The sequence below is a fragment of the Phocoena sinus genome, chromosome 5 (genome assembly GCF_008692025.1).
Source record: "Phocoena sinus isolate mPhoSin1 chromosome 5, mPhoSin1.pri, whole genome shotgun sequence".
Classification (NCBI taxonomy): domain Eukaryota; kingdom Metazoa; phylum Chordata; class Mammalia; order Artiodactyla; family Phocoenidae; genus Phocoena; species Phocoena sinus.
The window spans coordinates 90,969,852-90,982,633 of NC_045767.1; the positions used below are offsets into that span (position 1 = coordinate 90,969,852).

Sequence of the window (12,782 nt, forward strand, 5' to 3'; positions counted from 1 at the left end):
TGTTTGGAATTCTCATTCATTTATCAACAAATATTTATTCGATCCTACGGTGTGTCAGACATTCTGGATGCAAGTATGAGGCAATTAAACATGGTTCTTAAGTCCTGCTGGGCAGGGAGAAGGATAGTAAGCAATCGCATAGAGTGTCATAGGTGCAGGATGGAAACAGCCGCTGCTGTGGGAGCACATAGCACCCGCACTCAGTCTAAGCTGAAGATGCAGGCGGGCGGGGAGCGGGGGGATTATATTCCTTCTGCCAGTAACTTGCTGTATGGCCTCAGACACAAGAACCTTACGATTTAAGACTCCCATTTCTTGGTGTAGGGTGAAAGAATAATCCCCACGTCACAAAGGCTTTAGAGAAATGTATTAAATTACTATATAAAGTATCCAATACAATGCCCAGCAGATAATAGGTGTTTAATTCATGAAGTTATTTTGTCCTTTTACCATTTTTCCAAGCACTCTTGTTTATTAACAAGGATAATAAGGAAGAAAAATTTACTTAAATAATAATAAGTTCATCAAACAGAAGTGAAACAGAGCATAGTTTGCTAATTCAATTTTGTACCTAGTAGTGGATTCTGCTATGTGTCCAGTGCTATCTTAAGAGCAGCAGATATGAAACCAGAGACTCAGGAAACTCTGCCATCACAAGACTGTATTATCACAGAGGAAATTGCCCTGCAACTCTCTCCACTGATGTGCCAGAGAACACACTGATAGAAGGCGGGTAACCCGTGTGATGTGAAGAAAGGAAGGAGAGGAATGTTTTATTCAGAAGTCGTGTTTTTCCTGGAGAAGAGAGGATTTGGAAAAAGGGCAAGTCACACTTACTCTATTGCTCAGACAGAATCCATACCAATGAATAGAACATACCTGGACTCACTCGATGCGGGAAGACTTTTCTAGTACTAGAGAGTTTTGGAAATGTGATCAGCCTCAGGTGCTATAATGAGGGCCAAGACTGAAGGTGCGTGAGCCATCACCACCCAGGTTTTTGGTGGGATCCAGGGATCCAGCCTTGCTCTTTCTAACTCTGTTTCTATGACTTGGACTAGAATTAGGTTTCCTGTAAAAATAATATTTATTAAAAATCATCATTGTGTCCTGTACTTGGACAGCTTCCATTTTTGATCTTAAAGGTCAGCATGGAGATCTTCCTCTCTTAGAGAACAAATTCTGTGCTGTCTTTTGAATTCTTTCACAAAACCCATTCCCTTACCTTTGCTTTTAAATAATCTCCACAGCTTGTCTTTCCTCTGGTCTAAAATTCTGTTACTAATTACTAATAAAGAACTTAACTTTTTTTAATTTTTTCAAGAACGTCTTACTGTGAAAGAAGGATTACCATGAGAAATTAATTTTGTCCAAAATTTTTAAAAATAGGAATTAGTGGGCTTCCCTGGTGGCGCAGTGGTTGAGAGTCCGCCTGCTGATGCAGGGGAAACGGGTTCGTGCCCCGGTCCGGGAAGATCCCACATGCCGCAGAGCGGCTGGGCCCGTGAGCCATGGCCGCCGGGCCTGCGCGTCCGGAGCCTATGCTCCGCAACGGGAGAGGCCACAACAGTGAGAGGCCCGCGTACAGCAAAAAAAAAAAAAAATAGGAATTAGTTTAGCACACATACAACAGTTTTTTTTTCTTTAAGTGACAGTTACAATCAATTAATAGTGGCTGTAATGAAGCATTGTGCCATGAATGATTCTAAGGCTAGTCTAGGTTCAGAGAAAAAGAGTACAGTGATCAATTAGTAATGTCTGCAATGGGTGACAGTCTGGCAGCACTCATCCAAAGGATTTGCTATCCCTAGAGCAATAGGTCCATTTCTGATCGTCCCAGGAGGCTTAGAGTAAGATCTCAAGGGAACAGCTCTAAAGATGCAAGACAGAAAGATATGCTGAGCATTAGGACTGTTTAGAGGACCCCGAAAATCTACCACACAGGGCCATCCATATTCTTTACCATAAGCCAGTGTGTCCCAAATTTAAATAACAGATTTGTCGTTGTTGTTGTTTTGCAGGCAAATATATCTGTCTCACTTGTGGTATTTCTTCGCCTAGGAAATCAGAAATGAGAATATGTGGGTAGAAGAATCAAGCAATGGACTGCCAGCTGTAAAGATTATCCGGTCCAAACACTCCATCTATAAATGAGGAAACTGAGGACAGGAATGGTTAAAGTATTAACCAGTGATCTTCCATTTCCAAAACTTCTAGTCTTTACATTTAGCTTAAACTTTTTTTTAACATATTTATTGGAGTATAATTGCTTTACAATTGTGTGTTAGTTTCTGCTGTATAACAAAGTAAATCAGCTATACATATACATATATCCCCATATCTCTTCCCTCTTGCCTCTCCCTCCCTCCCACCCTCCCTATCCCACCCCTCCAGGTGGTCACAAAGCACCGAGCTAATCTCCCTGTGCTATGCGGCTGCTTCCCACTAGCTATTTTACACTTGGTAGTGTATATATGTCCATGCCACTCTCTCACTTTGTCCCTAGCTTAAACATTTTATTTAATTAGTAATCACCTGTGTCCCGCCCTAGACCCAAGATTGGATGATTGGCAAAACAGAAAATAGCTGAGGGATGTTGGGACCTCAGCTGTTAATACTAGCTCTTGGGTGTTGTGGGCTCTGACATCAGACAGACCTGAAGTTCTACCTGTGAGTCCATGAGCAAATTATATGACCCTGAGTCTTAATTTATTGTTCAAGAAATAAGAATATGGCTATCTAAGTATAATCATACAAAGTGCCAGACTCACAGCAAGCACTCAGTAAATTAGGTCACATTCCTTTGGGTTTGCTCCCAAGATCTAAGCTCCCCACTCTCTCCAGCGACCTAAAAATGTGCCCAGCACTGGAACTCAGGCCTTCACCATTTATTTGAATCTGGGAGAGTACATGTTTACCTGATCTCCTGGCATTTTCGAACTTTGTACACGTCAACAAATATTTCTAGGAAATGAGATATTTACCAAAAGTGTTTATTGATTATTTTATTCCAAGGTCTATGTGGTGTAATCTTGAAAAAAACAGGTAGATTGACGTGACTCATTTTATTTTATTTATTTATTTTTTAACATCTTTATTGGAGTATAATTGCTTTACAATGGTGTGTTAGTTTCTGCTTTATAACAAAGTGAATCAGTTGTACACATACATATGTCCCCATATCTCTTCCCTCTTGCGTCACCCTCCCTCCCACCCTCACTATCCCACCTCTCTAGGTGGTCACAAAGCACCGAGCTGATCTCCCTGTGCTATGCGGCTGCTTCCCCCTAGCTACCTATTTTACGTTTGGTAGTGTATATATGTCCATGCCACTCTCGCACTTGGTGCCAGCTTACCCTTCCCCCTCCCCATATCCTCAAGTCCATTTTCTAGTAGGTCTGCGTCTTTATTCCTGTCTTGCCCCTAGGTTCCTCATGACCTTTTTTTTTTTTAGATTCAATATATATGTGTTAGCATATGGTATTTGTTTTTCTCTTTCTGACTTACTTCACTCTGTAGAACAGACTCTAGGTCCATCCACCTCACTACAAATATCTAAATTTCGATTCTTTTATGGCTGAGTAATATTCCATTGTATATATGTGTCACATCTTCTTTATCCATTTATCTGTTGATGGACACTTAGGTTGCTTCCATGTCCTGGCTATTGTAAATAGAGCTGCAATGAACATTTTGGTACATGACTCTTTTTGAATTATGGTTTTCTCAGGGTATATGCCCAGTAGTGGGATTGCTGGGTCATATGGTAGTGCTATTGTTAGTTTTTTAAGGAACCTCCATACTGTTCTCCATAGTGGCTGTATCAATTTACATTCCCACAAACAGTGCAAGAGTGTTCCCTTTCCTCCACACCCTCTCCAGCATTTATTGTTTGTAGATTTTTTGATGATGGCCATTTTGACTGGTGTGAGATAATATCTTATTGTAGTTTTGATTTGCCTTTCTCTAATGATTAATGATGTTGAGCATTCTTTCATGTGTTTGTTGGCAATCTGTATATCTTCTTTGGAGAAATGTTTATTTAGGTCTTCTGCCCATTTTGGATTGGGTTGTTTGTTTTTCGATATTCAGCTGCATGAGCTGCTCGTAAATTTTGGAGATTAATCCTTTGTCACTTGCTTCATTTGCAAATATGTCCTCCCATTCTGAGGGTTGTCTTTTGGTCTTGTTTATGGTTTCCTTTGCTGTGCAAAAGCTTTTAAATTTCATTAGGTCCCATTTGTTTATTTTTATTTCCATTTCTCTAGGAGGTGGGTCAAAAAGGATCTTGCTGTGATTTATGTCATAGAGTGTTCTGCCTATGTTTTCCCCTAAGAGTTTTATAGTGTCTGGCCTTCCATTTAGGTCTGTGATCCATTTTGAGTTTATTTTTGTGTATGGTGTTAGGGAGTGTTCTAATTTCATTCTTTTACATGTAGCTGTCCAGTTTTCCCAGCACCACTTATTGAAGAGGCTGTCTTTTTTCCACTGTATATTCTTGCCTCCTTTATCAAAGATAAGGTGGCCATATGTGTGTGGGTTTATCTCTGGGCTTTCTATCCTGTTCCATTGATCTATATTTCTGTTTTTGTGCCAGTACCATACTGTCTTGATTACTGTAGCTTTGCAGTATAGTCCGAAGTCAGGGAGCCTGATTCCTCCAGCTCTGTTTTTCGTTCTCAAGATTGCTTTGGCTATTCGGGGTCTTTTGTGTTTCCATACAAATTGTGAAAACTTTTTTCTAGTTCTGTGAAAAATGCCAGTGGTAGTTTGATAGGGATTGCATTGAATCTGTAGATTGCTTTGGGTAGTAGAGTCATTTTCACAATGTTGATTCTTCCAATCCAAGAACATGGTATATCTCCTCCATCAATTTGTATCATCTTTAATTTCTTTCATCAGTGTCCTTATAATTTCTGCATACAGATCTTTTGTCTCCTTAGGTAGGTTTATTCCTAGATATTTATTCTTTTTGTTGCAATGGTAATTGGGAGTGTTTTCCTTAATTTCACTTTCAGATTTTTCATCATTAGTGTATAGGGAATGCCAGAGATTTCTGTGCATTAATTTTGTATCCTGCTACTTTACCAAATTCATTGATTAGCTCTAGTAGTTTTCTGGTAGCATCTTTAGGATTATCTATGTAGAGTATCATGTTGTTTGCAAACAGTGACAGCTTTACTTCTTTTCTGATTTGGATTCCTTTTATTTCTTTTTCTCTCTCATTGCTGTGGCTAAAACTCCCAAACCTATGTTGAATAATAGTGGTGAGAAGTGGGCAACCTTGTCTTCTTCCTGATCTTAGTGGAAATGGTTTCAGTTTTTCACCATTGAGGATGATGTCGGCTGTGGGTTTGTCATATATGGCCTTTTATTATGTTGAGAAAGTTCCCTCTATGCCTACTTCTGGAGAGTTTTTATCATAAATGGGTGTTGAATTTTGTCGAAGATTTTTCTGCATCTATTGAGATGATCCTATGGTTTTTCCCCTTCAACTTGTTAATATGGTGGCATCACATTGATTGATTTGAATATATTGAAGGAATCCTTGCATTCCTGGGATAAACCCCACTTGATCATGGTGTCTGATCCTTTTATGTGCTCTTGGATTATGTTTGCTAGTATTCTGTTGAGGATGTTTGCATCTATGTTCATACAGTGATATTGGCCTGTAGCTTTCTTTCTTTGTGACATCTTTGTCTGGTTTTGGTATTGGGGTGATGGTGGCCTTGTAGAATGAGTTTCGGAGTGTTTCTCCCTCTGCTATATTTTAGAAGAGTTTGAGAAGGACAGCTGTTATCTCTTCTCTAAATGTTTGATAGAATTCGCCTGTGAAGTCATCTGGTCCTGGGCTTTTGTTTGTTGGAAGATTTTTAATCACAGTTTCAGTTTCAGTGCTTGTGATTGGTCCATTCATATTTTCTATTTCTTCCTGGTTCAGTCTTGGAAGGTTGTGCATTTCTAAGAATTTTTCCATTTCTTCCAGCTTGTCCATTTTATTGGCATAGAGTTGTTTGTAGTAATCTCTCATGATCCTTTGTATTTCTGCAGTGTCAGTTGTTACTTCTTTTTCATTTCTAATTCTATTGATTTGAGTCTTCTTCCTTCTTTTCTTAATAAGTCTGGCTAATGGTTCATCAACTTTATCTTCTCAAAGAACTAGCTTTTAGTTTTATTGATTTTTGTTATCATTTGCTTCATTTCTTTTTCATTTATTTCTTATCTGATCTTTATGATTTCTTTCCTTCTGTCAACTTTGGGAACTTTTTGTTCTTTCTCTAATTGCTTTAGGTATAAGGTTAGGTTGTTTATTTGAGATGTTTCTTGTTTCTTAATGTAGGATTGTATTGCTATAAACTTCCCTCTTAGAACTGCTTTTGCTGCATCCCGTAGGTTTTGGCTTGTCATGTTTTCATTGTCATTTGTTTCTAGGTGTTTTTTGATTTCTTCTTTGATTTCTTCAGTGATCTCTCGGTTATTAAGTAGTGTGTTGTTTAGCCTCCATGTGTTTGTATGTTTTACAGATTATATCCTGTAATTGATATCTAGTCTCATAGCATTGTGGTCGGAAAAGATAATTGATACGATTTCAATTTTCTTAAATTTACCAAGGCTTTATTTGTGACTCAAGATATGATCTATCCTGGAGAATGTTCCATGAGCATCTGAGAAGAATGTGCATTCTGCTGTTTTTGGATGGAATGTCCTATAAATATCAATCAAGTCCATCTTGTTTAATGTATCATTTGAAGCTTGTGCTTCCTTATTTATTTTCATTTTGGATGATCTGTCCATTGGTGAAAGTGGGGTGTTAAAGTCCCCTACTATGATTGTGTTACTGTCGATTTCCCCTCTTATGGCTGTTAGTATTTGCCTTATGTATTGAGGTGCTCCTATGCTGGGTGCATAAATATTTACAATTGTTATATCTTCTTCTTGGATTGATCCCTTGATCATCATGTCGTTTCCTTCTTTGCCTCTTGTAATAGGCTTTATTTTAAAGTCTATTTTGTCTGATATGAGAATTGCTACTGCAGCTTTCTTTTGATTTCCATTTGCATGGAATATCTTTTTCTATCCCCTCATTTTCAGTCTGTATGTGTCCCTAGGTCTGAAGTGGGTCTCTTGTAGACAGCATATACACGGGTCTTGTTTTTGCATCCATTAAGCCAATCTATGTCTTTTGCTTGGAGCATTTAATTCATTTACATTTAAGGTAGTTATCGATATGTATTTTCCTATTACCATTTTCTTAATTGTTTTGGGTTTGTTATTGTAGGTCTTTTCCTTCTTTTGAGTTTCCTGCCTAAAGAAGTTCCTTTAAGCATTTGTTGTAAAGCTGGTTTGATGGTGCTGAATTCTCTTAGCTTTTGCTTGTCTCTAAAGGTTTTAATTTCTACTTCAAATCTGAATGAGATCCTTGCTGAGTAGAGTAATCTTGGTTGTAGGTTTTTCTCCTTTATCACTTTAAATATGTCCTGCCACTCCCTTCTTGCTTGCAGAGTTTCTGCTGAAAGATCAACCTTATGGGAATTCTCTTGTGTGTTATTTGTTGTTTTTCCCTTGGTGCTTTTAATATTTTTTGTTTGTATTTAATGTTTGATAGTTTGATTAATATGTGTCTTGGCATGCTTCTCCTTGGATTTATCCTGTATGGGACTCTCTGCTCTTCCTGGACTTGATTGACTATTTCCTTTCCCCTATTTAGGAAGTTTTCAACTCTAATCTCTTCAAATATTTTCCCAGTCCCCTTCTTTTTCTCTTCCTCTGGGACCCCCTATAATTCGAATGTTGGTGCGTTTAATGTTGTCCCAGAAGTCTCTGAGACTGTACTCAATTCTTTTCATTCTTTTTTCTTTATTCTGCTCTGCAGTAGTTATTTTCATTATTTTATCTTCCAGGTCACTTATCCGTTCTTCTGCCTCAGTTATTCTACTATTGATCCCTTCTATAGAATTCTTAATTTCATTTATTGTGTTGTTCATCACTGTTTGTTTGCTCTTTAGTTCTCCTAGGTCCTTGTTAAAAGTTTCTTGTATTTTCTCCATTCTATATCCAAGATATTGGATCATCTTTACCATCATTATTCTGAATTCTTTTTCAGGGAGACTGCCTATTTCCTCTTCATTTGTTAGGCCTGGTGGGTTTTTGCTTTGCTCCTTCATCTGCTTTGTGTTTCTCTGTCTTCTCATTTTGCTTAACTTACTGTGTTTAGGGTCTCCTTTTCACAGGCTGCAGGTTTGTAGTTCCTGTTGTTTTTGGTGTCTGTCCCCAGTGGCTAAGGTTGGTTCAGTGGGTTGTGTAGGCTTCCTGGTGGAGGGGACTAGTGCCTGTGTTCTGGTGTATGAGGCTGGATCTTGTCTTTCTGGTGGGAAGGTACACATCTGGTGGTGTGGTTTAGGGTGTCTGTGGCCATATTATTATTTTAGGCAGCCTCTGTGCTAATGGATGGGGTTGTGTTCCTATCTTGCTAGTTGTTTGGCATAGGATGTCTAGCACTGTAGTTTGTTGGTCATTGAGTGGAGCTGGGTCTTGGTGTTGAGATGGAGATCTCTGGGAGATTTTCGCCGTTTGATATTACGTGGAGCTGGTAGGTCTCTTGTGGTCCAGTGTCCTGAAGTTGGCTCTTCCACCTCAGAGGCACAGCCCTGAGGCCTGGCTGGAGCACCAAGAGCCTGTCATCCACACGGCTCAGAATAAAAGGGAGAAAAAAAAAGGAAAGAAAGAAAGAAGAAAACAAAATAAAATAAAGTTAGTAAAAGAAAATATAATTATATGAAGAAAAAAATTTCTTTTTGTAGAAAAAAATTTTTTAAATAAAAAAAATTTAAAACACAGACAGAACCCTAGGACAAATGATAAAGGCAAAGCTACACAGACAAAACCACACACAGAAGCATACACATGCACGCTCACAAAAAGAGAAAAAGGGGGAAAAAAAATATATATCATTGCTCCCAAAGTCCACCTCTTCAATTTGGGATGATTCCTTGTCTATTCAGGTATTCCACAGGCGCAGGGTACATCAAGTTGATTGTGGAGATTTAATCCGCTGCTCCTGAGGCTGCTAGGAGAGATTTCCCTTTCTCTTCTTTCTTCGCACAGCTCCCGGGGTTCAGCTCTGGGTTTGGCTGCGCCTCTGCATGTAGGTTGCCTGAGGGCATCTGTTCTTTGCTCAGACAGGACGGGGTTAAAGGAGCAGCTGCTTCAGGAGCTCTGACTCACTTAGGTCGGTGGGGAGGGAGGGGTACAGAGTTCGGGGCAAGCCTGCATCGGCAGAGGCCGGCGTGACATTGCACCAGCCTGAGGCGCACCGTGCGTTCTCGCGGGAAGGTTGTCCCTGGGTCACGGGACCCTGGCAGTGGCGGGCTGCACAGGCTCCCTGGAGGGGAGGTGTGGAGAGTGACCTGTCTTCGCACACAGGCTTCTTGCTGGTGGCAGCAGCGGCCTTAGCGTCTCATGCCCATCTCTGGGTAAAGCGCTGATAGCCGCGGCTCACGCCCGTCTCTGGAGCTCCTTTAAGCAGCTCTGTTAATCCCCTCTCCTCACGCACCCGGAAACAAAGAGGTAAGAAAAAGTCTCTTGCCTCTTCGGCAGGTCCAGACTTTTCCCCGGACTCCCTTCCGGCTAGCTGTGGCGCACTAGCCCCCTTCAGGCTGTGTTCACGCCGCCAACCCCACTCCTCTCTCTGTGCTCCGACCGAAGCCCGAGCCTCAGCTCCCAGCCCCGCCCGCCCCGGCGGGTGAGCAGACAAGCCTCTCGGCCTGGTGAGTGCCGGTCGGCACCGATCCGCTGTGCGGGAATCTCTCCGCTTTGCCCTCCGCACCCCTGTTGCTGTGCTCTCCTCCGTTGCTCCGAAGCTTCCCCCCTCCGCCACCCGCAGTCTCCGCCCGCGGAGGGACTTCCTAGTGTGTGGAAAGCTTTCCTCCTTCACAGCTCCCTCCCACTGGTGCGGGTCCCGTCCCTATTCTTTGTCTCTGTTTATTCTTTTTTCTTTTGCCCTACGCAGGTACGTGGGGGGGTTCTTGCCTTTTGGGAGGTCTGAGGTCTTCTGCCAGCGTTCAGTAGGTGTTCTGTAGGAGTTGTTCCACGTGTAGATGTATTTCTGGTGTATCTGTGGGGAGGAAGGTGTTCTCCGCATCTCACTCTTCCGCCATCTTCAAGCTCCTCCCCGACATGACTCATTTTAAAATCCCGTATTCGTTAATGAATGCTATCTATGAAAAATATTTCTTCATTGTCATGAATTTCTGTAATTGTTTGAGGGTCATAGTGGCCAAGGTGGAAAAACATTCACCAGAAAAACGTTAATTATTAATAGCAATTACTTGGAAAGAATATAAAAGGATTCTTCAATTCAAATGATAGAATGTACTCTATAAAGATTCATCTGAAATAATGAAGACTGTTAGAACCATATCTTTGCTTGTTTTCTTCAGCTCCATTAAATGTCAGACTCTTCAGAGAAGTTTACTAGATGCAGGTAGGGAATCCTATTTACAATCTATACACCCATGTGCCAGGAGATGAAACATAATGACTATTAAGATATACATGGAAAGGCTATCTTTCTCAGTGCTCATCACTGTCAGTAGAGTCATTGAAGATTGCTAGAAATTAACCTGTGGAATAGATAGAGAAAGAGAATTGATATATTGAAGCAACACACACAGGAAGATCTAATTTTCCATTTTCCACCTTACTTCCACTCTAGGGCAGAGAATGACATATTTCAAACTTGTATTTAAAATTGGATAAATGATTTTAGATAGAGCAATAGTGTTTATAGTAGCAAGAATAATCCCATGAGCTACATTGTTCAGTACCTACTATGTGCCAGGCACTGTGCTCAATGCTTCACACATAGGCTTTCATTTAATCCTAACAACCACCGAATGTAGTAGAAGTTATTTACATTTGATAGAGAAACAGAACCTCTGAGTGCTTAAGTTATTTCCTCAAGGCCATATTGAGTATCAGAGCTAGAAGCTGAACTCAGAATAAGTATCTCCAAAGCCTTTACTTGTTAATATGTAAATAATAATGGTTTCTTTATTAAATAGATAGCTGCTAAGCTCTTTTGAAGCTATTGATGTTAGAAGGAAGACACTGTTTTCAATAGAGAGCATGTGTATGTGGTGAGTGGAGATGATGAAGATGATGAGCGAATCCAAGATGTATGAGTTACTGTCTTTGCCAAATTAAGCCTGGCAAAGTGTTAATGTTTATACTTTTGTTCCTAATGCCAGGCTTTAATTTTCTTAGTGTTCTTTGTGTGTGCTAGTAACTTCTAATAAGAGATAACCAAAGAGTCAAGTTTAATTAATTCAGAAGTATCAGTACAGGTATGTGCCACTTATTTGTAAGCCAATGACGGTTCAACTACATGATGTGTTTGACTAGAAAGAAATCATTCACAGAATACAGTTTAAATAAAAGAAAAGATATATTCTTATAATTTGTTCTGGTTTATGATATAAACAAAAATAAATCTGGAAATTTATGAATGAATAAATATAGATTTGAATTGTCAAAGGGGATTTCAGTTTGGAAAATTTCCTCTTCTGTAAATAAAATCTCATTTTTTTTCAGCCATGCAGCACTCTAATAACCAGAATTATCTAGAGGAGAACTTAAGAGCTGTGTGAGTTTTATTATCAGTATTCTTTTGTTTGAAATGTAAAATCATATTAATTATTTGGGGGGGGAGTAGGGCAGTGATATAGCAAGATTGATGGAGGAAAAGAGTTTGATTCTATCTTCAGCATTCACACAAGTGTTCTGTTTCAGCACTAGTATTATGGTTGCACAGTTTCTTCAGAAATTGACTTATGAAAAAGTACAAACCATAGTTAAAGAATGGCTAGATCTTGCAGAGAAGTGCAAGAGCCTCAAGCCACATGAATCACCTTCAGAATGTTGTCACCAATTGGTAGGTGAATCGTGTTCTGCCTTTTTCTCTCTGTTGTTTTAAAAACTAAATTGCAAACAAAAGATGTTGTTATGAAGTGGGTTGATTGAATAATTAGGCAAGGGATTTTAAGGCAACAATATGTACATGTGTCACACTCAAGATATAATCTTTGTAGGTTTATAAACTTACATTTTATCATTTCATATCTGGGAGATCAGACTCTGAGAACTGAATGCTCAAGAGAATGAATTATACCCTAGAATGCCAATTTGTCAATTTAAGTCGGTTGCTCTGTCTCTGTCACTAGAATATTATTGTCTGACATCCTCATATAAAGGTTTCTGGGAAATTAACGTACTGATTTTGAAAGTTTCTAAGAGAATATAAAAAAGAAGAAAAAAGTGAATATTATTATAGGCTTTTTTCCCACTTAGTAGAAAATCTTGAAAATTACTATCATCTCATAAAATATGTCTATCTTGTGATTAGAAAAATTCTTGATAAAAACTAACGTATTCTCATTATCTACATATTTTTGTATCAGTTATTCTCATATCAACAATTTAAATACAAATACATAATTTTCTTTTTTATTTATAGATTTTTTTCACTCCATCTTCTTTGGCTAAAACCTACCTTTTTTTTTTTTTTTAACCAGACTCTAAGTAGTCATAGAAAAATCATTAGTCTAATTAGAGACACACTTTAAATGAAGTTCCTTTGCCAGTGGCTAGCCTTACTTATTTTATATCGATTTCTTCTTATTCCCATTTCCAAAGATGACCTTTTTCTGCCCTTATCCCACAAATCTGGAAGCATATGTCATTTGAGGTTTACAGCATCCCACACATTTACTGCCATTCAAAGA

General features: G+C 39.2%; 1 protein-coding gene across 1 annotated transcript in view; it reads left to right on the forward strand.

The window, feature by feature from the left end:
* The first annotated feature begins 10,398 nt into the window (after positions 1 to 10,398).
* Positions 10,399 to 12,782, forward strand: part of LOC116753980 (alpha-fetoprotein-like) — a 35,457-nt gene continuing 33,073 nt past the window's right edge. Inside the window, 3 exon segments of the mRNA XM_032631994.1 lie at positions 10,399 to 10,483; positions 11,593 to 11,644; positions 11,791 to 11,932. Coding sequence (XP_032487885.1) covers positions 10,399 to 10,483; positions 11,593 to 11,644; positions 11,791 to 11,932 — 279 coding nt within the window.